Below are 27457 nucleotides of genomic sequence, written 5' to 3'. Positions count from 1 at the left end.
TGTGGTGTTCTGTAGTTTTCAGTATATGTCTTCCTCCTTAATTAACTGCCAAGTATTTTGTTATTTTTAATGCTATTGTAAAGGGAATTATCTTAAATTTCTTTGTTCATTGTTACTGTTTACAAAGGGCAACTGATTTTGTGTGTTGGTTTTGTATCCTTAAACTTTGTTGAATTTGATTAGTTCTAAGTGTTTTCTGCATATAAGATCATGCACTTTGTGAACAGAGATAATTTCATTCCTTCCTTTCCAAGTTCAAAGTCTTTTTTAACTAGTTCCTCTGCCTAGAAATTCCAATGCCATGTTGAATAGAAGTAGCAAAAAGCTGGCATCCTTGAGAAAAGGTTTCTTTCAGTCTTTCTCCATTGAGTATGATGTTACCTGTGAGATTTTTATATGTGGACTTTATTGTGTTGAGGTAGTTTCCTTCTATTCCTAGAGTGTTGAGTGTTTTTATCAAAAAAAGCCTGTCAAATTTTGTTAAATTCTTTTTCTGCATCAGTTGATGTTATCATATGGGTTTTCCTCCCTTCATCCTGTCAATATAGTGTATTATATTAATTCATTTTCACTTGTTGAACTATAATACACTTGTTCAGTTTATAGACCTTTTAATGTGATGTCTCAGTTGCTAATATTGTTTAGGACTTTTTCATCAATATTCATCAGGGATATTAATCTGTAGGGTTTTTTTTTCCCTTCTGTTGTAGTCTGGCCTTGGTGTCAGGGTAGTTAGTACTCGCCTCATAGAATGAGTTAGGAAGTTTCTCTTGAATTTTTTGGAAATCTTTGAGGACTGGTGTTATTTCTTGTTTAAATGGTGGGGTAGAATTCACCAGTGAAGCCATCAGTTGCAGAGTTTTCCTTTGTTGGGAGGTTTTTGATTACTGATTTAATCTCCTAGTTATAGGTCTATGTAGATTTTATTTGTTCATGATTCAGTCTTGGTAAGGTTTTACATTTCTAGGAATATATCAATTTCATCTAGGTTATCCAGTTTATAGGGGTACAGCTGCTCATAGTGCTCTCATCCCTCTATTTCTGTAGAATCTTTACTAATACTCCTACGTTTATGTCTGCGTTTAGTAAGTTGAATCCTCCCCCCCCCCCCCCGCCCTTGGTCTAGTTAAAGGTTTTTCTACCCTTAAAATCATTTTGAAAAACTATTTTGCTTATCTCAGCTTTAATCTTGCACTAGCTTTAGGTTTATTCTTTTTCTAGTTACTTTTAGAATATTTATTTTATATACTTATATTTATATATTAAAGTGGCATTTAGTTATAAATTTCCTTCTTAGCATTGCTTTTGTTGCATCACATAAGATTTGTTATGTTGTGTTTTGCTTAATATATTTTGAAGGTCTGTTATTAGATGTGTAAACGTTTATAACTGTTTAATTTTGATGTATTTTAAACCTATTAATATGTAATGTCCTTCACTGGTCTCTTGTAACCTTTTTAGATTTAAGGTGTTTTTTTGCCTGATAATAGTATGGCCACCACTGCTCCCTTTGGTTACTATTTGCATGGAATATCTTTATCCATCCTTTGATATTTAACCCATTTATGTCTTTGGATCTGAAGTCAGTCTCTTGTAGACAGCATAAAGTTAGATCGTGTTTTTAAATCCATTTCATCAATCTCTGTCTTTTGACTGGAGTTCAGTTCATTTACATTTAAAGTAATTTTTGATGAGGAATTAATGTGATTATGATATTTATGTGTCTTACACCTTTTTGTCCTTCATTTTCTATGTGTCTTTTGTGTTTAGTTGAATTTTTTATAGTAAAACATTTTCTCATTTCCTTTTGTGTATATTATATAGCTACTTCTTTGTGGTTACCTTAGGGATTCCATTTAACATCCTAAATTAATAACACTCTAATTTGAATTTATGGCACCTTAACCTCAGTAGTGTATAAAAACTCTGCTCCTATTTTTTTTTTTAAAGATTTTATTTATTCATTTGACAGAGAGACACAGCAAGAGAGGGAACACAAGCAGGGGGAGTGGGAGAGGGAAAAGCAGGCTTCCCGTGGAGCAGGGAGCCCGATGCGGGGCTCGATCCCAGGACCCTGGGATCATGACCTGAGCCGAAGGCAGATGCCTTAATGACTGAGCCACCCAGGCACCCCAAAACTCTGCTCTTATATATAACCCTGTCTTCATCCCCTTCATGTCACAAAATTACATCTTTAAGCATTGTGCATCTGAAAACATAGACCAGCAACTATTTTAATAGTCTCTTAAATTATGTAGACAAAAAGTAGAGGTACAAATCAAAACTAGAATACTAGCTTTTATACCTACCCATGTATACCTTAATTAGAAATATTTATTTCTTCTTATGGCTTTGAGTTCCTGTCCTTTGTCCTTTCATTTCAACCCAAAGAAACTCCTGTTAGCACTTCTTGCAGGGTAGGTTGTAGTGGAATCTGTCTCCTTTAGTTTTTATCTAGTGATGTTTTAATTTCTCCTTCATTTTTGAAGGAGTCTTGCCAAATATATTTTTGGTGGACAGGTTTCTTTTCCTTTTAGCAATTTGAATATATCAAACCCCACTGCCTTTTAACCCCCAAGATTTCTTATTTATTTATTTAAGAGAGAGAGAACAAGGTGAGGGGCAGAGGGAGAAGCAGACTCCTTGTTGAGCAGGGAGCCCAATGCAGGGCTCCATCTGGGACTCTGGGATCATGACTTGAGCTGAAGGCAGACGCTTAACTCATGGAGGCACCCAGGCACCCAAAAGCCCCCAAGGTTTCTGATGAGAAATCTGATAACCTTATTGAGGATTCCTTTTCATTCTTGTTGCTTTCAACGTTCTATCTTTGGCTTTAGATAGATTGATTTTAATGTGTCTTGGTGGGTCTCTTTTGACTTTTCCATATTTGGAGTTCAATGAGCTTTGACTGTTCAAATCTGCCGTTGAAATTCACCCTCTAGTGAAAGTTTTTATTGTACCTTTCTGCTCCAGAATTTCTTTGGTTCCTTTTATAACTTCTCTTTGTGTTCCCATTTTAGTCATTTTCATGATTTCCTTTAGTTCTTTGATAATACTTAAGTGTCTGTTTAGTAAGCTAAAAGTGGTGCTTCCTCGGGGCCAGTTTCTATTCCTCTAAATAGATCTAGTTTCTCTTTTTCTTTGTATGCCTTGCAATTTTCTTTTTGAAAATTGGGCATTTCACTATTATAGTATAGTAATTCTGACAGAAATTTCCTTGAATGCCAGAGTTCTGTCTTTGCAGAGTAGCTGGGTGCTAGAGCATTCTTGCAATGCTTAGCTAGGCTTGCTCTGATCCTAGGGATCAGACTGAGGTGAAAACCAAATGTCTTAGATCTTTCCTGAGCATGTGTTTTGCCTGGGTGTGCATATGGCATTCTAAATCTCCTCCTCCCCCCCGTTTTATAAAGATTTTATTTATGAGAGAGAGAGAGAGAGAGAGGAAGCACAAGCAGGGGGGGAGTGGCAGGCAGAGGGAGAGGCAGGCTCCCCACTGAGCAAGGACCCTGGGATCATGACCTGAGCTGAAGGCAGATGCTTAACTGACTGAGCCACCCAGGTGTCCCTCATCCTGCCCTCTTGTGGAGCTGCTTCTCAATGTCCAGTTTTCAAAAACTCTCACCCCAGCTTCTTCTTTGCTAGGGCTTATGTGACCTATTCTGTCTCCACCCTTAATCTCTCACCCCAGGTGTCTGAATCGGTAGTCACCTTGCAGGTTTTACAAGTAATGCCCGCCATTTTTCCTGCCTGAATTCCAAGTTAATAGCAAAACAAAGATGAACACTTTGAGTGAGTCCTTCTGGTATCCTCCAGACAGATGAGGCATAGAAGATGATTTGCAAATTAAGTCTACCTCCTCTGGATTGAGGGTAGGAACTGGGAACCAGGCTTCTGCCACTTTTTCATAAGACTGCCACTGCACTGGGGCAAAGGTGAGAAAAACATCTTCAAACATTCATACCATTTTGAAGATGGGTTTTTCTTTAGTGGGCAGAGTCTTGGTTGCTGTAAACCTTTTACTGTTTTCCAGAGCTCTGACAATGTAGGTTCATATATTTGCTGCTTTTTTGGTTTTGTTGGGGAACAAGAGCTCAGAGTGTCCAGTCTACCATTTTGCTGGTGTCACTCAGGTCACTGATGTTTCACTCCTATCTGTAATTCTAGTATCATGACAAGACCTTGAATAGAGTATGTTTTATTTTTTTTATTTTTTATTTTTTTAAAGATTTTTATTTATTTGACAGAGAGAGACACAGCGAGAGAGGGGAACACAAGCAGGGGGAGCGGGAGAGGGAGAAGCAGGCTTCCCGCTGAGCAGGGAGCCCGATGCAGGGCTCGATCCCAGGACCCTGGGATCATGACCTGAGCCGAAGGCAGACGCTTAACGACTGAGCCACCCAGGCGCCCCTAGAGTATGTTTTAGATACATATATGGTGAATTCTGGTTAATCAGACTTGGAAGTATTTTGTAAATGTTAAGCAAATGCTCTAAAAATTCTCACTCTGATCATTCTGTTTAAAATTAAATTAAAAGGAATATATTTTCTCCCAATTCCTTATCAATCTTGCCTTTTTTGCTGGTTGTGAGGACAGTTTACATACACTTTCTGAGATGAAAATGCTGCATACCCTCTTAGTACCAAAACATTAAATGACGTTTATTGGCTTCTGCTAATGTTTTCTACTTTATAGCACCATATATTCTTGTACCTGTCTCAGTTGCTGTGTAGGGCAGAAATGAAATATATAAAATGAAAATAACATGTTTTGCAAATATTTCGCTATTCTTTACATAGGTGCAATATATATATATTTGTACTTTTCTTTTTCATTTTGTTATTATGTTCATTTAGGCAACATATAGTACATAGTTTTTGATGTAGTGTTCAGTGATTCATTAGTTGTGTATAACACCCAGTGCTCATCACAACACGTTCCCTTCTTAATAATCATCACCTGGTTACCCTGGTTACCCCATCCCCCCACCCCCCTCCCTTCTGTAACCCTAATTTTGTTTCCCAGTTTCCAGAGTCTCTCATACTTTGTCTCCCTCTCTGATCTTCCCATTCAGTTTTCCCTCCCTTTCCCTATGGTCCTCTGTGCTGTTCCTTTTGTTCCACATATGAGTGAAACCATATGATAATTGTCTTTCTCTGCTTGACTTATTTCACTTAGCGTAATACCTTCCAGTTCCATCCATGTTGATGCAAATGGTGGGTATTCATCCTTTCTGATGGCTGAGTAATATTCCATTGTCTATATGAATCACTTCTTCTTTATCCATTCATCTATTGAAGGACATCCCAGCTCCTTCCACAATTTGGCTATCATGGGCAAAGCTGCTATGAACATTGGGGTGCATGTGCCCTTCTTCCAAGTGTTTGAATTTCTTCCAAATTGTTTCTTGTGATTGAGTTCCAATTTCAAAGCATTATGGTCTGAGAATATGCAAGGAATAATCTCAATCTTTTGGTATTGGTTGAGACCTGATTTGTTACCCAATATGTGATCTATTCTGGAGAAAGTTCCATGTGCACTTGAGAAGAAAGAGTGTTCTATTGTTTTAGGATGGAATGTTCTGTATATATCTATGAGGTCCATCTGGTCCAGTGTGTCATTGAAAGCCTGTGTTTCCTTGTTGACCTTCTGCTTAGATGATCTGTCCATTGCTGTGAGTGGAGTGTTGAAGTCTCCTACTATTAAGGTATTATTATCCATATGTTTCTTTATTTTGGTTATTATTTGGTTTATATAATTGGCTGCTCCCATGTTGGGGGCATAGATATTTACAATTGCTAGATCTTCTTGTTGGATAGATCCTTTAAGTATGATATAGTGTCCCTCTACATCTCTTACTACAGTTTTTGGTTTAAAATCTAATTTGTCTGGGGGTGCTGAGTGGCTCAGTCGGTTAAGTGGCTGCCTTCGGCTCAGGTCATGATCCTGGGGTCCTGGGATCGAGTCCCGCATTGGGCTCCCTGCTCGGCGGGAAGCCTGCTTCTCCTTCTCCCGCTCCCCCTGCTTGTGTTCCCTCTCTTGCTGTCTCTTTCTCTCTGTCAAATAAATAAATAAAAATCTTTAAAAAAATAAAATCTAATTTGTCTGATATGAGAATTGGTACTCCAGCTTTCTTTTGAGGTCCATTGGTGTGGTAAATGATTCTCCATCCCCTCACTTTCAATCTGGAGGAGTCTTTAGGTTCAAAATCAGTCTCTTGTAGACAGCATATGGATGGGTCCTGCTTTTTTTATCAAATCTGAAACCCTGTGTCTTTTGATGGGAGTATTCAGCCCATTATATTCAGAGTAACTATTGAAAGATAGGAATTTAGTGCATTGTCTGCAAAGTCCCTTTCTGTAGATTTTCTCTTTCATTCTGGTGTATGTGACTCTTGGGGTCTCTCCTCGCTTACAGAATCCTCAGTATATCTTGCAGGGTTGGTTTGGTGGTCACATATTCTTTCAGTTTCTGCCTGTCCTAGAAACTCTTTATCTCTCTGTCCATTCTGAATGACAACCTTGCTGGATAAAGTATTCTTGGCTGCATATTCTTCTCATTTAGTACCTTAAATGTCTTGCTGGCCCTTTCTAGCCTGCCAGGTTTCTGTGGATAGGTCTGATGTTATTCTGAAGTTCCTCCTTCTATATTTAAGAAATCTCTTCCCCCTAGCTGTTCTCAGGATAGCTTCTTTGGCTTTGCAAGCTTCACTATTTTATGTCAGGGTGTTGATCTATTTTTATTGATTTTGGGAGGGGTCTTCTGTGCCTTTTAGACATGAATGCTTGTTTTCTTCCCCAGATTAGGGAAGTTCTCACCTATCATTTGCTCAAATATACCTTCTAGTCCTCTCTCCTCTCTTCACCCCCTTGGGGATCCCAAAATTCTGACATTGCAATGTTTCATGGCATCATTAATCTGTCCAAGCCTTTTTTCATGACCTACTAGCTTCCTATACCTGTTTTCCTCAATTTCCTTCCTTTCTATCAGCCTGTCTTCTATGTCACTTACTCTCTTCTGCCTCACTTACCCTAGCTATTAGAGCATCCAATTTAGACTGCATCTCATTTATAGCATTTTTAAGTTTGGCCTGATTACATCTCATTTCTGCCCTTAGAGATTCTATAGTCACTAATGCTTTTTACAAGTCTAGGTTTTGACTTTATGATTGCTATCCTGAATTCTATCTCTGATATCTTGCTTATATCCATATCCATTAGTTCTGTGGCAGAGGACATTGTGTCTGGTTCTTTGTTGAGAGTTCCTCCATCATTCTGTCGAGGGATGGTTGAGCAAATGAACAGAGTCCAAAATATCAACCATGACCCAAGCAAAATGCACCCTAGAACAATTCCAAAGTGGTCAGAAGCTACCAGATGTGCAGACAAAGCCAAGATGATCCAAAACAGTAAAAAAAAAAAAAAAAAAAGTGGGGGGAACTATAATTTCTCAGGATGGACAAGGCAGAGTGATCTGCCTGTTCCTGATTGATTTTTGGTCTGTTTTGGAAGACACTATATCCCCAAATTGCAAAGAAACCAGAACTTATATATATATCAAGATAAAATTGAAGAGTGCAAAACGGACTAGTATGGAGCATAAATTTATAAAACGGCATAAATCTATAAAATCTATAGTTAAAAAGTAACTTAAAGACATAAGTTGGGAAATAATCTATTTGAAACGGGAATAGGGTAAAAAAAAAAAAATGTAAAATTTTAGCCTGAAGTATAAACGAGTCATGAGGGAACACTTGGAGCTCAATATATTATTTTCCCCTGGCGCTGGAGTTTTACAGTCCTGTGGGAAATAAGCTTGTCATTCATCAGTTTTCCCAATTTGTCTTCTGGGGTAGGGGCCTTCTACTCAGCTTTTCAGGCATCTTTGCCTGAGTGGAGTTGCCATACCCCTTGTCCCGGGGATGGGCTTAATGTGAGCTGGTCGTCTGTGTGGCTTTTGTTCCTTTCAGCTTTCCACTTCTCTTCAGAGGGTCAGAGCAAATATGGCCGTGCGGGAATCCCTGGCCCAGAGCCACAAGGTCGTGGTTCCTTTTCCTCAATAAATCCTCCAGGTCAAACCATCTCCACTTCTGTGTGTACCAAACTCCACAGCTTTGCCCTATCTGTACCTGCTGCAACTCTCCCAGGGGAGTTCCAGGGACCTGTGGGCATCTCTGCGCTTTGTGCCTTTCCAGTTGCAAGCGGCCGTGGGCTCACGCGTGCACCCTCTTCTGCAGCTCCCAGGTCGCGGCAGGGTGCTGCTCCAGTGTCCTTTCGAGGGCCACACTGCCCTGAGAGCTGTTGCCCTGTTGTGGGCGCAAGCCATTTCCTATCTCTTCTGGAATGTTAAAGAGCCTGCACCTTCTAGTCCTTTTCAGGGTCCTCAGAGAGCGGCCCCCCTACCAGCCCAGCTCTTGGTTTATGGTGACCAGAGCTGAGAGTCCCTTCCTGGCTTGCTGACCATAACCAGTGTCCTCGCTCCACTGCTTGGGCACTCTATCGGTTCAGGCTCCCCCATTTTTTCTGAGCCTCCTGGAATCCTGAGACAATGATCCCCCTAGAATTCTGCTCTATTCATCCCAGGGATGTCTCTCACTGGAGATTTCTAAGGGTTCCGATTTTATGCTCCATTGTTATATCACTCTCCCTCCGTTTATCTCCCGGTATTTCCCCCTGAAGATTCAAGGTTCCGCACCTCCTGCCTTGCAAAAAGTAGTCATTTTTGTGCTTGAAGAGATCCACATAAATCTCACATCTCAGATTGAATTCGTGTGTTCAGAATGGTTTGGTAGATATCCAGCTAAATTCAAGGGACCAGATGAAACAAGGTCCCCTACTCTGCCGCCATCCTGAGGATCCCCCCGTCCCCCCATCACATAGGACCATTAAAATAACTTTCTGGTGACACATTCTTCACATTATGTAGATATTTTGTTCTCTTAACAAGGATGTTATTACTAATGCTTACTATGTTTTGTTATTTTAGGATTTTCATTAAGCAGCCTCCTACCCAGTTTCTACAAGTGAAAATCAAGTCAGTCATCTAAAAATCTCACAATTTCCAAACAAGAGGATTTAGAGTCTTCTGTTTCCATTAAAACTGAATTTATGGAGGTGATAATCTGGGTTAGATTGTGTGGGAACAAAATGACAAAGACAGTTTCATTTTTTTCTCAAAAAATTCTGTAAAATGCATAGAAAATTTTCAGATTTGTTAAAGTTTTACATTCTTTGCATGTTCAGTGTGTTAAACTTGCAATATAAATCATTGGCAAAGCTTTTGCTATCTGGCCTTTTAGAAATTTGAGAAACTGCTGTCTGCTAATGATCCATTTTTAGGCAAAGTTGAGAGAACTGTAAGTGGTGAAGTGGCCTACTGAATGCCCTTCTTTAGATAGGTCACAGTAGATTATTATGTCATTATGTAGTGTGTCTATTTCTAGGTTTTAATCCCAAGGTCTGCCTTCCCTCCTTTTACTTAGATGGCTTGTGAGGAGTTTAGTTCTACTTGCATAAAGGGAATGGAAATGTAATTTCTTGAAGTAGACTTTTACAGAGCAAATTACAGCAGGACTGTGCTGTGAAAGCATAAAAAGGAAGTATTTTAAATGTCTTGCTTAAACCATCCTGTCTGATCATCACTTGAGAGAAGGCAGTTCAGTGTATGAAGACACTTTAAGAATATATTCTTTCCTTCTCTTGTGCTCATTTTTTTTTCTCACGTATGATCTGTTCTCCAGTTTCATAAATGAGTATATAAAAGTTGCCATTTCTAGGAATTTAGTATGTTTTTAGCTGAAAAAATTATCCTTTAATTCTTGCTTTTGTTTAACACAGGTCTTCAAAATTGTAATTATTTCATCTTAACTTTAAATTCCTGTTCCTTTCCATGCAACATCAAGACTTCTAGAGGCAGGGTAGATGGCTTTTGTTTTCATCAATACTACAGTTGTTTCTATTGAGTCAGTTTCTCCCATTTCTGTTCTGCACCAAGATCACAACCTTGTGGTCAAATGAATTTACATAACAAGCCCACAAAGCTCAGATATACAAAGGGACCCTATAACCTCAAATATCGTATTGAAACGATCCTACAGCAGACTCTCCTTTGGGAAGTAGTAAAACGTTTTGTAGGAGTACTGATTTGAAAAATAAAATAATCCGTTCAATCATCATGCTCATTTTGTTCAGATTTCTAGTTTTTCAGATCCTTTTTCCTCTAGTATTCAAACAACACTTGTTAATATCAGAGACAAGGAAAATTTACAAAGTATTTTCCTTATGTGCTATGTAGGCATATCCAAAGACTTGAATTTTGAGTACTGAGTACCCATTTGGTAATAGGTAACCAATGTCAAATAACAGAGAAGTTTAACAACTAAAAGCTAGATATTAATATTCACAGATTAAAAACTTAAACTTTTCTTTGGACTTTCTTCAGGAAGTAAGATTTAGGATAACCACACAATAAACATGTGGTTTAAGTATTTTTATCATATACATATACAGCAAGAGAAAACCTTTTAATGTAAAAACTGAGAAAGTGATTAAAAATAGAAAAGCAGAAAGGTTAATACCTTTGATTTCACTTACCTTGCAGGTTTTCTGCTGTTCTGTTAGAACCACTGACCATTACAAAAGTGCCATACATTAGACATATACTGTCTTAGGTAGAATAAGCTAATATAAACATCTATTATAATGAAGAACAGTGGCTGAGGCAAGATTGATGTTAATTTCTATCTTGTAAGACAGTATGGAGATAGGCAATCCAAGCCACGTATGTTAGCACTTCAACAAAATTGTACAGCAACCCAGGACCCTTCTTTCTGTGTGATTCTCTTCTCCAGTAATGTTGCCTCTTCTGGAGAGTTCAAGATGTCTCACTACCAGATCCACTTCCAAGCAACAAGCTCAAGAAAGGGCAAAAAAATAGTCACACCCCTCACATTTCACTGGCCACAACAGTCAATGGCAAGGGACACTGGGAAATGTAGTCGTTGTTATTGCAGGCATGTGCCTAGCTGAAAATCAAAGAAAGGTTCTATCACTATGTGAAGAAAGGTTACTAGGGAAAATTGGTGTTCTCTGAACATATCTCATATAGATATTAGCATAGTTAGAAATACAAGCTTAAAAATCATTCTACTGGGAATATGGCAGGATTTACTAGCTGACAACTACTATTCTGAGTTTTCATTTCTAAAGTATTGTTTACTTCTGTCATTCAGTCACCAAAAGCAATGACATACAAAACACTGAGTTTCCAAGGTATGTTTTATTGGTATAAAACCAAAATAAGGTGATGCAATGGTCTGGTCTGTCGGTTGGCTATATAGATAGAACTAGGTGAAGAAAAGGATTTTCTCTTACAATTTCTTCATTGAGGGAAAAGGAAAATTTTTTCCTTATAAAGTAGTAAAATACCGATTAGTCTTGGCAACTTATTTGACTAAGCAACTTTTGGGTACTAGAACAAAAATAGTTAATTTTTATCAAATAAGTAAAAAGTCTCATAATTTTGTTACAGCTTCTGAAAAAAATTGGCAAAACTGTAAAGCAGAGAAAGATTTCTCAAGCTATCCATGTATTTTTTTCTCCATTAAGGGAGAAAAAAATGTCTTCATGATTTTGCTAAAAGATCTAACAATGCAGAGGTAGTCATGGAATGTCTTAAATCTCCATCCTATTGATAAATCCTCTTTCAATCTTCCTATGCAGAAGACTATTTATAAAGTCACATTACACAGCAGCTATACAACCTGGTACAATAAAGCCATAATCAGGGTTGTGCCTCATGATGGAAAAGCTCTCAATTCTGTTTGTGTTTTGTTATGTACGAAGTTGTCCTTCATCTAACTTATTAAAAACTACCCCTAATATAATCTTTAGTCAAAGCTACAAAACTGATACATATAAAGTTATTATTATTTTTTTGAAATACACATATCCCAGTTTCCATTTTCTAGGAAAGGTGGAGCCCAAAAATTATTATATATTGTGAAAGCCACTTTACAGGAGGCTTTATTTAGGTGACCCAAGATGAATCAGTGCCATTATTGTTGTATAGCTGTGAAACAGATCATCATCCTTTACCTCATTACATTTCTTCAATATAAAGTTCCCAGTGACTATGCGATCGCATCCAATTTCTCCATTTCCAAAGAAGCCAAATAAAGGAACACTAGGAAAAAACTTTCTGAATGCATCAGCTTCAACATTCCCCTTGGCTCTATAATACTGAAAGCCCCGGCCAACACATGCAAACATGAAGCCAATGGTATTCCGTTCTGGAATGTTGGCAGCTTTAAGGCGCTGCATTGCAGCCTCAACAGTCTTCTCGTCATTGACATCCTCGTTGAGTAGCACGGTGGCACTCTGGATTCGGTGTCCACTAAATGACAGTCCAACTACACCAGTGGCATCAATATCCAGAGGGTGTCTGTAATTAGAATAGTGTGGTGATACATCACAAAACAAAATATAAACTTTAAAGTGTAAAAGAAAACTCCTGATTCACTGGTTAGGAGCTGCTGCCTTTAAGAGCCTACACCCAGTCTGAGGCTCACCTTCCCAGATAAAAGCAGTGTAATAGGGATTAAAAATTAAACTATGAATACATTTAAAAGAACGCAGGGAAGCAGATCTATGGAAGAAGTAAGCAACTATTTTTTTAGTCACAAATTCGAGGGGCAAATGCATCTCCACAAAGATTTCTGAAAACCATCCTGGGTTTTTAGAAAGATATAAAGTATCCTTAAACCTTTCTCACTTTCTTAAAGGAATCTTAAAAATTTTATTCATATGCACAATGATATCTGTTAAAGTTTTCTGGTATTATTTACATGTTTGGTATCTTTCTCCCCCTTATCTCGGCTGTCACATTCTAAAAAAGATATATTAGATATTTAATCATGGACGATAATTTTATTAAGAACCTGTTAACTCCAGAAGTTTTAGCTTTAAATGTTGTTTGGTCCATAAAGAAACAAGATTCCATTGCTGTGTCTTATTTATTACTTTCAGCCTAGAATTCAGCTTAACCTAAAGGTAAAAACATGTTTTGTTTCTATTTGCCTGTTTTTCTTAAGGAAATATTTTATCCTTACTAAAGAAAACATAAAGTGTCAAAGTTATAAAGCATAATACAGTGAACACCTACAGGGGAAAAACAAATACCTTATTATTTCTATCATGTTTACGAACATGTGAGTTGATGAAATGGGCAAGATTCACTGGGCTAATAAGAAACTTAACTCAAAAAGCTTAAGTGACTAAGATAATAAGGCTAGCTTAGTAGCAAAACCTGTTTCTGAGGAGAATCCACCTTCTTAAGTCCACTGCTCCTTTAACTTTATTACATTTACTCTTTGGCCTACCATTGCAACGTGTATGTCAATATCTTGCCTCAAAGAATGACTTACCTTTTTTTTTGGCAAGGTGGTATCTGGACACTATTAAAATGGAGCTTTGATTTACTCAATGGCTTCTCTTACCCACTGACACAGTGGGAAGACCACATTAAAATTAATGTGTCGTGTAAAGGGTAATAATTCTTGAGGGATATTTCCCACAATAGGTATAAAAAGATGATATACAGACACCTGACCACACTAACAGGCTTGCATATCAGACGCTGTATGTCTGGTCTTGAGTGCGATTGGCATTTCAAAGGTAAATGAGGTATTAAATCATCACTGCCCTATTGTATACAATTTAGAAGTAAAAGCAAAGACAGAGAAAATCAGGCAAGAGGAGAAATAATCCACAGGTAATTACTGAGAATTAGGTGTATTTATGTATGAAGTCCAATGTCTGATATCCTACTGCTTAGAATTCAGTGCACTTGCTTTCCTCGCTTCTTCCTCACCGGTAGTCCAGGGACCTCGATTTAGCTACAGGTGACCCTTGAACAACATGCGTCCATTTACATGTGGATTTTTCTTGATAAGTACAGTACTGTAAATGTATTTCCTTATGATTTTTATAATAACATTATGTTTTCTTAGCTTTCCTTCTTGTAAGAATACATATATGTGTTAATTGTTCATGTTATCGGTAGGGCTTCTGGTCAACAGTAGGCTATTAGTAGTTAAGTTGTTGGGGAGTCACAAGTTATACATGGATTTTCAACTGCGCAGGCATTGTTCAAGGGTCATCTGTATTTGCTTTCCCTGATCCCTGATCAGCTGAAGCTGATCAATCAGTGGAGACTTCCAGAAGGGAAATTTTAACTGGGATGATTTACATTGCTTTTAAAGACACTGATCTCTAACATCTGTTGCCATTTCACCACTCTAGTATCTAAGCACTAAACACAAATATAGTGAGAAATGAATACTAGTGTTTGCAGGAAGTATCTGGGGATAAGAAGTTTTCATTTTCCTACTTTTGGATATTCATGTCCACTTAATCAGCTCAGACTCAAAAAATACTACAAACTCTCATTCAAAATGGAAAGGGAGTGATGGCTCCCAAGGTAACTGAAGCAAGTATTATTCATCTTCGAAAGCAAAAGCCTTAGTAACAAAATCAAAAAGAAGCTTTCAAAAAGATCTAGTATAACATTTCCCAAAATGTGTGCCAAGTCATACCAACAGGCATCCAAGATGCTCCACAGATTTGAGAACTGTCATTCCCTCTCTAGCGGATTTCTATAGCACTGGGCATATCAGAGGCTCTAAGAAGTTTTACCATGAAGATTCACTGTTTAAGCATGTGTTTCCTTTAGAGGAGAAAACAGAACTACAGAGGAAGTGATCACTGCAGTTGTATAGAGTACAGAGCTGTCAGGGGAGATACCAATAGACAATGTTGAAAATCAATTTTGAGTATGAATCCAATTAAGAATAAGTTATTAGAAGACAACATAAAAATTTCATTCTTTAACTGTAAGCAGAATTATGTGGAGTATTATAAAATGGAATGAACCTTTAGCTTAGCAATTCTGTAAACGGGTATTTTAAAAACCCAAGGTAAGAAAAACCTGAGAACATTTCTGGTCATGTATAGGTGAAATCAGAAGCACACGAGACATACTTGTCAGAGGTCAGTGATGCCAGGTTGTCTACCTGGCCTCCAGCCAAGATGACGTTCATATCACTGAAAGTGCTGACGACTCGCTGCAGATAATTACTGGCTCCCACCTTACAGCAATTATAGCCAAATACCAGGACCACACGAAGCTCAGGGTTATCTAAAAGGCCTGCAGAGAATAGAAGAGCAACAATTAAAGATAGCCTTCAAAGAGGTATATCAAATTTTATTACAATCTTATTTTCTACATTTTTGCAAAATGAAATGTTTCTGCTAATGACTTGCACTTCCAGTTATGTGCAGTTTACTGCTGAAGCTATCCTGTTTCCTTTTTAATTTTTTTTTTACAAACTTTAACACTGTTCAAAATGTTTGCTGCAATTAATTTTCCCCATTAAAAAAATGAAACAGCTATTTGAAAATAATACAACCCACACTCAACACAAATTAGGAAGCAGCTATGGGACTGAGCAGCACCCGTGGTGGAGCTTGATGTAATTGCTATACAGGCCACCACCTGGAATGAAAGGGAATGCTGGTTTACACAGAACAGAGTTAGCAGTAGTGATAATGTAAAGATCTGGAGAAAATAGACAGAAAAGGTGCCAACCACCTGTAGTATGTTTAATGGTGGTCCCCCCAAAAATGTATCATCAATGTGGAACCCATTTGGGAAAAGGGTCTTTGCAGATGTGATTAAGGATCTTGAGATGAGATCATCTGTTATTATCCAGGCAGGCTCCATAAATACTATGATAAATGTCCTTAGAAGAGATATACAAGAGACACAGACATAACAGGAGGCAATGTGACCACAGAAGCAGAAACTGGAGTGATGCAACCATAAGGACTATCAATAGTCACCAGAAGGTGGAAGAGATAAAGAAGAGATTCACCCTAGAGCCTCCAAAGGGGGTGCCGCCCTTTCAACACCTTGATTTCAGACTCTCGTACTATGACAGGATACATTTCTGTTGCTTTAAGTCCCTAAGTTTGTGGTCATTTGTTACAGCAGTCTCAGGAAACTGATACATCATGAAAATACATATAGGCCCAATGCACCTTTTCCAAGAAAGGGGGTGGGAGTGAAGATGGATTTCAAACTCTTTCCAAAGCAAGAAAATGTTCGATTCTGTAGCATATGGACAAAAGGAGCTTCCATTAGGGGACGATATAGCCCAAAAGGAGACCTGCTATACTCCTGCACTCCCTCACAAACTCCCCAGCTTTCACCTGAGCCTCTGGGCACTTTAAGACTATCAATTTGAAATTTTCTGCCATTATCAAACTCGTAATTGGAAAGGAAAAAAAAATCCAACACCTAACCCACACTCCTGTTTCCACTGAGTCAGCCACATGACTTCCATCTTGACAGACCTAAGGTGAAGGTCATCAGAAATCAGGCTCATGGGGCACCTGGGTGGCTCAGTCGTTAAGCGTCTGCCTTTGGCTCAGGTCAGGATCCCAGGGTCCTGGGATCGAGCCCTGCATCGGGCTCCCTGCTCAGCGGGAAGCCTGCTTCTCCCTCTCCCACTCCCCCTGCTTGTGTTCTTGCTCTACCTCTCTCTCTCTCTCTCTGTGTCAAATAAATAAGTAAAATCTTAAAAAAAAAAAATCAGGCTCATTAAGGAAATTGAGGTGTGGGGCAGGGGAATGACTAATTACTAACACCAAATAATGGCTTATCAAGGGACACTTCCACTGGTCCACTTTTAATTCTCTACACAATAAATCACTGATCTGGAGAATGAAAAGGATATTACTATACAAATCCAATACTTTCATGATACCATATACCCTAAACCATTACTAAAAGGTCTTTTTTCCCCACAAAGACTAGAGCAGCACATTTGGAGAGAATGTTTTTTCTTTTCTAAAATGAATTTTCAGAGTTGGAAGAGGGTTGTGGGATCAATTGTCTAGTCTTACTTTACAAGGGCTGCTAATCCCAGAAAAGTGACCAGCCCAGGAGAGTAACATGGTAGGCTCTAGATTAAAACCCACACCTTCTCTCAGAGTTTTAGGTTTCAGAAACCTAAAGCTTCTAAATCTCTACCTTCCCTACTGTTTTCTAAGCTCTAGACCCTCTTTTATAATTGTCTACTAAACATTCTCATCTGAGTATTTTAAAGGCACCACCCTCATTTATTTAACAAACACACAGCCAGTACTTTCCACATCTTCCTCCAGTGGTATTGCTCTACAACTGAGGGAGGCATGGTGGGCTGGGGACTGTATTCTGCCACCACTGTGGCCTGGGAGTAAGCCCCCGCCACCCTCTTAAGGTCTGAGTTTTCTAACCCTCTGCTCCCATATCTAAATGAAGCTGACCACAAGGGCAAGAAAGCATAAAAGATCATTGACACCACCTTCCTGTCACTTAAGTTTTTTATGGGCTGGGTAGCTTCTAAAACAAAGCAAGTACCATCAGTTAGGTCTTAGCAACATTTTTCTCTGCTTTGCATCTGATCACTGCAAGTGCCTCCCTCAAGATTCTCTATGAAATCTCCATATAATTTAAAAACTTAGTCCTTCGATAGAATCCCAGGAATTCAGCTGGATAGGGATCAAACCATTCTGAACACCTGCGAACTCAACAAGATATTGAAGAAAAGAATAGCAGCAACTCTCTGAACAGAACAGCGACCACTTTCTGGAAGGTAGGACGTGCAGAGAAGTGAATCGAGGTGATATTTGGGAGGATAGATGGCGGGGGAGGGGGCCTCCGTCTGCTGCTTCTGGCAAGTGATAGAGCCGCGGAACACAAAATCGGAACTTTTAGAAGTTGGCTCCGCTGAGGGACGTCACTCCAGTGGCTAAGCGGGGGGTGGAACCCTCGTGGGACAGTGTGGTCTCAGGACCCTCGGGGTCACAGGAAGACTGGGGGTGCCTGAGTGTGGCAGAGCTCCCAGGTATTGGAGCGGGGAAGCCAGCTGCAGAGACGGAGCCCAGGAGCGGGCTCTCAGCTCGGGGTTGCCATAAACCGCAATCCACGGCACAGTTGGGCCACTGCTCCTCCAGCAGGGACCCAACAAGTGGCAGATCTGGGGAGACTCCCCTTCCTCCCCCGGGAGGAGCGGCACGGGAGTGCACCGCAGGGATCTGCTGGGTTTGGAGACTCCACACTGGGTCACGCGCCAGGGATAGAAACGCTGGGTCACAGGCTGGGTGAGCACGGAGTGTGGCCGGAGACCAGGGAGACAGGAGTGATTAACTGCTCTCCTCTGGGGGCTCACTGAGGAGTGGGGCCCCCAGTTCTCGGCTCCTCCGGGGCGGAGTTAATTTTTTTAATTTTTTTTTTAAAGAATTTTTCTTCTTTTTCAACCAACTTATCAGTTCCTTTTTAAAAATCTTTTTTAATTTTCATTTTTATAGTCATATTCTATCCCTTCATTGTATTTAACCTTATACACACACACACACACACACACACATATATATAAGCTTTTCGTTCTTTAAAATTTTGGGATGCAGTTTCTTCTAACAGACCAAAATAGACCCAAAATCTAGTGTATGGCTCTGTTCTATTCACCAGCCTGATCATATTCTTTTTTTTTCTCTTTTTTCTTTTTCCCCCTGGTTGCGGGTCTCACCTGGTTTCTTTAGTGTATATTTCATTTCTCTGGGGTCGTTGTTACCCTTTGAGCATTTTGTTCTCTCGTTCATCTATTCTTCCCTCGACAAAATGACAAGACGGAAAAATTCACCTCAAAAAATAGAACAAGATGCAATACCGACTGCCAGGGGCCTAATCAATATGGACATTAGTAAGATGTAGGAACTAGAGTTCAGAATAACGATTATAAAGATAGTAGCTGGGCTTGAAAAAAGCATAGAAGACACTAGAGAATCCCTTTCTGGAGAAATAAAAGAACTAAAATCTAACCAAGTCAAAATCAAACAGGCTATTAATGAGATGCAATAAAAAATGGAGGCTCTTAACTGCTAGGATAAATGAGGCAGAAGAGAGAATTAGATATATAGAAAACCAAATTATGGAGAATCAAGAAGCTCAGAAAAAGAGAGATAAAAAACTACTGGATCATGAGGGGAGAATTCAAAAGATAAATGATACCATGAAGCAAAACAATATTAGAATAATTGGGATCCCAGAAGAAGAAGAAAGAGAGAGAGGGGCCGAAGGTATATTGGAGCAAGTTACAGCAGAGAACGTCCCCAAATTGGGGAAGGAAACAGGCATCAAAATCCAGGAGGCACAGAGAACCCCTCTCAAAATTAGTAAAAATAGGTCAACACCCCGACATCTAATATAAAACTAACAAATCTCAGAGACAAAGAGAAAATCCTGAAAGCAGCTCAGGACAAGATCTGTAACCTACAACGGTAGAAACATTAGATTGGCAGCACACCTATCCACAGAGACCTGGCAGGCCAGAAAGGACTGGCATGATATATTCAGAGCACTAAACGAGCAAAATATGCAGCCAAGAATACTTTATCCAGCTAGGCTGTCACTGAAAATAGAAGGAGAGATAGTGCTTCCAGGACAAACAGAAACTAAAAGATTGATCACCAAACCAGCCCCACAAGAAATACCGAAAGGGGTCCTTTAAGCAAAAGAGAGCCCAAAAGTAACACAGACCAGAAAGGAACACAGACAATATACAATAACAGTCACCTTACAGGCAATACAATGGCACTATCTTTCAATAGTTACCCTGAATGTAAATGGGCTAAATGCCCCAATCAAAAGACCCACCGTATCAGACTGGATAAAAAAGCAAGACCCATCGATATGCTGTCTGCAAGAGACTCATTTTAGACCCAAAGACACACCCAGATTTAAAGTTGGGAGGGTGGAAAACCATTTATCATGCTAATGGACAGCAAAAGAAAGCTGGGGTGGCAATCCTTGTATCAGACAAACTAGATTTTAAACCAAAGACTGTAATAAGAGACGAGGAAGGACACTGTGTCATACTTAAAGGGTCTATCCAACAAGATCTAGTAATTGCAAATATTTATTTATGTCCTTAACATGGGAGCAGCCAATTATATAAACCAATTAATAACAAAATCAAAAAAACATATTGAAGATCATCGAAGCAAAAGATCAACAGGAAATAAGGGCTTTCAATGACACACTGGACCAGATGGACTTCACAGATACATACAGAACATTCCATCCTAAACAACAGAACACTCATTCTTCTGGAGTGCACATGGACCTTTCTCCAGAATAGATCACATACTGGGTCACAACAGATACCAAAAGGTAGAGATTATTCCCTGCATATTTTCAGAGTACAATGCTTTGAAACTGGAACTCAATCACAAGAGGAAAGTTGGGAAGAACTCAAATACATGGAGGCTAAAGAGCATCCTACTAAAGAATGAATGGGTCAACCAGGAAATTAAAGAAAGATTTTAAAAATTCATGGAAACCAATGAAAATGAAAACACAACTATTCAAAATCTTTGGGACGCAGCAAAGGCAGTCCTAGGAGGAAAGTATATAGCAATACAAGCCTTTCTCAAGAAACAAGAAAGGCCTCAAATACACAACCTAGCCCTACACCTAAAGGAGCTGGAGAAAGAACAGCAAATAAAGCCTAAACCCAGCAAGAGAAGGGAAATAATAAAGATCAGAGCAGAAATCAATGAAATAGAAACCAAAAGAACAGTAGAACAGATCAACAAAACTAGGAGGTGGTTCATTGAAAGAATTAGTAAGATTGATAAACCCCTGGCCAGACTTACCAAAAAGAAAAGAGAAGGACCCAAATAAATAAAATCATGAATGAAAGACGAGAGAGCACAACCAACACCAAAGAAATACAATTTTAAGAACATATTATGAGCAACTATATGCCCACAAATCAGATAATCTAGAAGAAATGGATGCATTCCTGGACACTTATAAACTACCAAGAATGAACCAGGAAGAAACAGACAATCTGAACAGACCAATAACCACCAAGGAAATTGAAGGAGTAATCAAAACTCTCCCAACAAACAAGAGCCCAGGGCCAGATAGCTTCCCAAGGGAATTCTACCAGTTAAAGAAGAATTAATACCTATTCTTCTGAAACTGTTCCAAAAAATAGAAATGGAAGGAAAGCTTCCAAACTCTTTTTATGAGGCCAGCATTACCTTGATCCCAAAACCAGACAAAGACCCCACCAAAAGGGAGAATTACAGACCGATATCTTGATGATCACTGATGCCAAAATTCTCACCAAAATACTAGCCAATAGGATCCAACAGTACATTAAGAGGATTATTCCCCAAGACCAAGTGGGATTTATTCCTGGGCTGCAAGGGTGGTTCAACATCCACAAATCAATCAATGTGATACAATACATTAATAAAAGAACAAGAACCATATGATACTCTCAATAGATCAGAAAAAGCATTTGATAAAGTACAGCGTACTTTCCTGATAAAAACTCTTCACAGTGTAGGGATAGAGGGTACATACCTCAATATCATAAAAGCCATCTATGAAAAACCTACAGCGAATATCATTCTCAATGGGGAAGAACTGAGAGCTTTCCCCCTAAGGTCAGGAACACGGCAGGGATGTCCACTATCACCACTGCTATTCAACATAGTACTAGAAGTCCTAGCCACAGCAATCAGACAACAAAAAGAAATAAAAGGCATCCAAATCACAAAGAAGTCATCAAACTCTCTGTGCAGATGGTATGATATTTTATGTGGAAAACCCAAAAGACTCCACCCCAAAACTGCTAGAACTCATACAGGAATTCAGTAAGGTGGCAGGATATAAAATCAATGCACAGAAATCAGTGGCATTCCTATACACCAACAACAAGACAGAAGAAAGAGAAATTAAGGAGTCAATCCCATTTACAATTGCACCCAAAACCATAAGATACCTAGGAATAAATCTAACCAAAGACGCAAAGAATCTGTACCCAGAAAACTATAAAATACTCATGAAAGAAATTGAGGAAGACACAAAGAAATGGAAAAACGTTCCATGCTCATGGATTGGAAGAACAAATATTGTGAAGATGTCAATGCTACCTAGAGCATCTACACATTTAATGCAATCCCCATCAAAATACCATCAACTTTTTTCAAAGAAATGGAACAAATAATCCTAAAATTTGTATGCAACCAGAAAAGACCTCGAATAGCCAGAGGAATGTTGAAAAAGAAAAGCAAAGCTGGTGGCATCACAATGCCAGACTTCCAGCTCTATTACAAAGCTGTCATCATCAAGACCGTATGGTACTGGCACAAAACAGGACCTAAAGATCAATGGAACAGAATAGAGACCCCAGAAATGGACCCTCAACTCTATGGTCAACTAATTTTCGACAAAGCAAGAAAGAATATCCAATGGAATAAAGACAATCTCTTCAACAAATGGTGTTGGGAAAATTGGACAGCCACATGCAGAAGAATGAAATTGGACCATTTCCTTACATCATACACAAAAGTAGACTCAAAATGGATGAAAGACCTCAAGGTGACACAGGAATCCATCAAAATCCTTGAGAACACAGGCAGCAACCTCTTTGACCTCGGCCGCAGCAACTTCTTCCTAGACACATCTTCAAAGGCAAGGGAAGCAAGGCAAAAATGAACTACTGTGACTTCAGCAAAACAAAAAGCTTTTGCACAAGGAAACAGTCAACAAAACCAAAAGACAACTGACAGAATGGGAGAAGATATTTGCAAATGAATCCTAGCTAACAATACAATGATCAAATCTTACACGCGGTACCTAAAATGTACAAATGAGTGGAAGATCTTTCCTGATGTCAATGTCTACAAATAAAACTGAAACCTAGAAAACCACTGGGCCCCAAGGGCACTCTTACAGGTTGAGCTTTACCCAGGAGAATGTCAGAAGGATGTGTTTGTAAAAGAGAAAGAGAATCACAGGTATGAGGCAGTGTCTGATGTACCTCAAGCATTCTCCAGGGAGGAAAAAAAGCCCTGGCTCTTAAGCTCAAGCTCATCGAAAAGCAATCAGCAGTCCTGAAGCTGCCTTCTCCAGCTCTTCTGTCTTAAAAGGATGGCGGGGGGGTGGGGGGTTGGGGGGGGTGGGCAGTGGGGGTCAGAGGCTGCCAGGTACTGCTTTCATGCTTAGAGCCACTTTACTGAACAACTTGAAGCCTTCAGGAAAGAACTGCAGGCCATCTTAAGGTGGGATTCCTCCCTTCATTACAATATGCTCTGCTGGGTAAGGAGTTCAAAGGTGCCCAGGGGAAGACAGAGGAGAAGTGAAGCGGCTGCAGCTGTAGACATTCCATCCTCCCTTCAACCCAAGCAGCTCTGCTCTGCTCGCTTTATTTTTATGTTGGTACCCGATGTAAGATTTTATTTAGATACGAACTGTTTCAAAGAAAAGTTAGGAAATTGCTGAACAACTTCCTCACCGAGGAGTCTCAGTAAAGTCTTCAACAAAAGCACAAGAGAGGACATAATGGTACTGCTAACTAGGATTCAACAGGGAGCTACTCAGAGGGAAGCTATCAGCAGGAGGGAGGAGGGAAGGGACAAAAGCAAGGAAGATTATGTGTTCTGTTCTGCAGAGCCAGCAGTTCTCACCAAGGAGACACCGGGCCAGGTGTTCACCTGCGGTGAGCCAGTTTGCGCTGGATTGAGGCTGAGGACTTGTGCAAGAGCCCCTGAGTTGTCCTGAAGTTAACTTTAGCTCACTGTAATACTAAGACCTCCTATGGGCAGAGTTTTCTGCCATTTTTTGAACACAGGATTTATGCACAGCATGCTGACATGCTAGGCATGGGCAACTGAACCAAAATGCCTAAAAATAACAGAATACGTGTAAGTTCCTCAATGTATATCAAGCTCCCCGCCCCCACCCACTAATACACTGAATAAAATCTTCCTGTACAGACTCCACAGGGAGCCAGTGCTTTGGGAGCTACTTTTAACAAATAACAAAAAGTTCCTTGCTGTCAACACTTCTTTGGGTTGTGTTCAACAGAATGCACCCCAACCAGTGAACCTCCTGAGCTCGGCTGCAGTGTTACATCACTCAGTCAACCCTGAACAAGCAATACAAACTGCTGAGCTTCCTTCCTCTCCTCCTTCTCCTCCCATTACTGAGCTGGTTTCTATTTGCTTCAATTACCATTAATTACCTGGTGATTCCCAAATTTATATCTTTAGTCCTGACTATTCTCCTGAACTCCAGAACTATACATTCAACTGTCTAATCAGTGTCCCCATCTCAAATTCAACATGTCCAATCCAGTCTGTCTCCCTTCCCTCAGGAGATGCTAGTGTGCAACTGTGCTGGCCAGAAACCTGGGTGACATGGCGGCCACTTCCCTCACTCTCAAAACCCATTTTAATCAGTCACCACATCCTGTTGATTCCACCTCAGAACTCTGTCCTGAATCCATCTATGTCTCTTCACCTCCACCTGCCGTCACCTCTTGCCTTAACCACTACAACAGCCTCCTGTTTTTCCTGTATCTGCTCTCATATTCCTCCAAATTGATGGCCACACCGCAGCCAGAGGGGTATTATAAAAAGATCTATCTGATTCTGTCACTCTTTTGTTTAGAATCCTGGCTTCCCACTGCCCTTAAATATGTAAAATCCTTACTATGTTTTATGGGCATGATGTGGCCCCAGCTTGCCTCTACAGCTTCACCTCACATCACACTCCCCCACTCCTTGCTGTCCCCACTTCTCCAGACACACTACGTTTCACAAATGGGCATGTGAATCCATGGCATTTCAATCCTGAACATGCATTACCAGGCCCTTTCTATTTCCTGTCCTTGATCTTAGGCTACCTTGCTCTATTTTTGTCAGCAACCTAGAAAGAATGTAAAGACCACCTATAATACTCCTCCCTACTCTGCATCTGAGGGACCCTTCCCCACTCTAGTTCACTTCTTAGGGCCCTGTCCAAATGTCACTTTCCCACCACCCCACACTAGATTTTGAGTTCCATGGTTATATGTTTTCTAGCACCTCTGTGCTTTTACTTGGTACACATTTCACATCTGTGGTACTTTATTCAAAATCGGTCTGTTCTGCTAGACTTGAAGCTCCAGAAGGCAGGAACTTAACAATGTATTTCTAGAGTCCCACACATACAGTGACTGACATGTGCCATGCATGCCAACAGTTTCTAAATGAACAATGGCTTTTTCTGAAGCTTTGGTGAGGTGTTTCTACCCTTCTATGAATTAAGTGCTGGCCCATGCATGTATTTTTTTTTCATCCCAGAGATTATTTTTTTTTTTAAAGATTTTATTTATTTATTTGAGACAGAGAGAGAACACGAGTTGGGGGAGAGGGGCAGAGGAAGAGGGAGAAGCAGACTCCCCACTGAGCAGGGAGCCCCACACAGGGTTCAATCTCAGGACCCCGGGATCATGACCTGAGCCGAAGGCAGATGCTTAACCAACTGAGCCACCCAGGCGCCCCCTGCCCGAGACTATTTTTAACAGACCTTAGAACACACAGACCTTAGAACAACCTATGCCTTATTGTAAAAATGTGCCATTTTTGGTTAAGTTCAAAAAGAATGAAATAAGCTGTGTGTGTGATATTACATACACTATGATGCTGGGTCAGACTATGACATCGCCTACACACAAGGTCTAGAAGAACTAGAATTCTCAAATGCAAGGTCCCTGTCTTCAGAGGTACTGCCCATTTCATGGGTTTTTTTAACTGAGCCACTTCATTGCTTACTGTGGGCCTTCACAGATCTTCTAATCACTGTGGCCAAGCACTGTAAGGCAGGGAAAGACAAACTATAGCTCACGCACCAAATCTACCCGCCCCCACATTTTTGTAAATAAAGTTTTACTGGAACCCAGCCGTTTGTTTATGTATTGTCTATAGCTGCCTTTGCACTCCAATGGCAGAGCTGAACAGATGCACTGAGACTGTAAGGCTGGCAAAACCTAATTTACTATCTGGCCCTTTACAGAAAAAGTCTGCTGACCGCTGTGGGATACTACCATGAAGAGGGTGCTTTCTGATGTTACAGAACACAGAAGAGTTGCCCCAAGTATTTGGTGTAGGAATGCAGGCCAGGACTCTATGGAGAAGGCACATCCCAGCATGGTTGTAGCCTCCAACCACTCACTCCCTGCCCACCTCAGATTCCTCCATCTTCTTGAGCACATAATAGACAATGATCCAAATTCAGAATACGGGAAATCTGGATGTCCACATATGTGAAGGACAGAGATTATCTGTGAAAGGATAGAGATTATCACCTCAATCTGAGCAAAGCTTCAATTTCAGAATACCATCAACAGGATGAAAATGATGCCTTGGAATAAACCAAAATTGTTGACATCAAACAGTTCTGGAAAGGATACCAATAAGAACACTTCACAGAGCAGAAAAAACATGGGCCTGCTTTTCACTTGTTTTTGTGATTCCTATGCTTAGCGCTATAATGCAAACAAGGTTTCACAAATCCAGTAACTATTTTATCATAAAATGGATGGTTTATTTTGCTCAAGATTTTAGCTCTTTCTTGTAAAATGACAAAACTAGGCTTCTAGCTTCAAGCAGTGCTATGATCAGGACTTTCATCACGATTCCCAAGGTGCTGTGGGACAGAGGAGAGAGTATGTGCCCAGGAGGTACCATCCTCACTTCTGAACAAAAGAGAGAGCACAGAGAAGGTCTGGCAATATGACCTTCAGCAAGAGCACTGAATTAAAGGCCAAACAAGCCTGTGTAATGGCGTCTGATTTTTCCCAATCCTGCTCCTCCTGCCCCAGTGTTCCTGATTTCCGCTCTCTGTACCATCAGCACCCCGCTCTCTTAAGTACAAAACTCAGAGTTATCAGTGAGTCACCCAGTCTCCCTTCTCTTTCATATCTAATCATCTGCTAATTTTCTCCAATCAATTTCCTGCTCTTCATGCTCTGGTATTATTTCTTGCCTAGACCCTTGCAGGGGGCTCCTAACTAGTCTTTCTGCCTGCTGTATCTCCCCATTAGGGAGGGTCACATTTGCTACTAGGAGAACATTTCTGGTTAACAGTTGCCATTTACTGACAATACTCCCTAGCCTGGCCTCACTGTGCCCCACGCTTTGTTTTCAAAAGTGAAATGTTTACTATTTTCCCTACATGCTCTCATTACCTGGCTCTGTGCCTAGGTTTCTGCTAATCATTTAGCCTATCCTATTACCACTCTTACCTTTCATGTTTCTCATCCTTCAAAGCCTTAAATGCTACTTGCTCCACGAAGCCTCCTCATTCTCCCTCCCGCTGGCAATCCTTACCGCAATCTATCCAGACCTCTCTTATAGAGGCACGCCTCATTTTCTCACTTGGATTATAATTACGTATGTATCTGTCACACCCTTCCTGCAACAGCACTGAGACAGAATCTGCATCCAATTAATTTTTCTAACCCTATGGGACCTTTCAATAAGCTGAATGAAATTAACATATATTTCTATATCATGAA

General features: G+C 40.0%; 2 protein-coding genes across 34 annotated transcripts in view; one reads left to right on the top strand and one right to left on the bottom strand.

Moving 5' to 3' along the window:
• NRG4 (neuregulin 4) overlaps window positions 1–27457 on the top strand; it is a 201846-nt gene that overhangs the window by 160056 nt on the left and 14333 nt on the right. For 26 of the 30 annotated variants that reach the window (XR_013450377.1, XR_013450374.1, XR_013450371.1 and 23 more), the window contains one exon: window positions 8983–10169. The exons of 2 other annotated variants lie outside the window; for them this stretch is intronic. The gene's annotated coding sequence lies outside the window, so the exon portion shown is untranslated. Of the gene's footprint in view, window positions 1–8982; window positions 10170–25953; window positions 26835–27457 lie in introns of those variants that run through there. 2 more of the 30 variants (XR_013450367.1, XM_078079033.1) reach the window with 1 other exon arrangement.
• The window catches only part of FBXO22 (F-box protein 22), a 29017-nt gene continuing 12815 nt past the window's right edge, over window positions 11256–27457 (bottom strand). For all 4 annotated transcript variants that reach the window (XM_078079028.1, XM_036067655.2, XM_036067656.2 and 1 more), the window contains 2 exons: window positions 15036–15201; window positions 11256–12438 (listed from right to left, as the gene is read on the bottom strand). In XM_078079028.1, coding sequence (XP_077935154.1) covers window positions 12021–12438; window positions 15036–15201 — 584 coding nt within the window. In that variant the 3' untranslated portion in view covers window positions 11256–12020. The remainder of the gene's footprint in view (window positions 12439–15035; window positions 15202–27457) is intronic.

This window comes from Halichoerus grypus, chromosome 8 (genome assembly GCF_964656455.1).
Source record: "Halichoerus grypus chromosome 8, mHalGry1.hap1.1, whole genome shotgun sequence".
In the NCBI taxonomy this organism is placed as follows: domain Eukaryota; kingdom Metazoa; phylum Chordata; class Mammalia; order Carnivora; family Phocidae; genus Halichoerus; species Halichoerus grypus.
The sequence above is the reverse complement of the archived record's forward strand: the minus strand, read 5'-3'. Positions and strand labels throughout refer to the sequence as shown.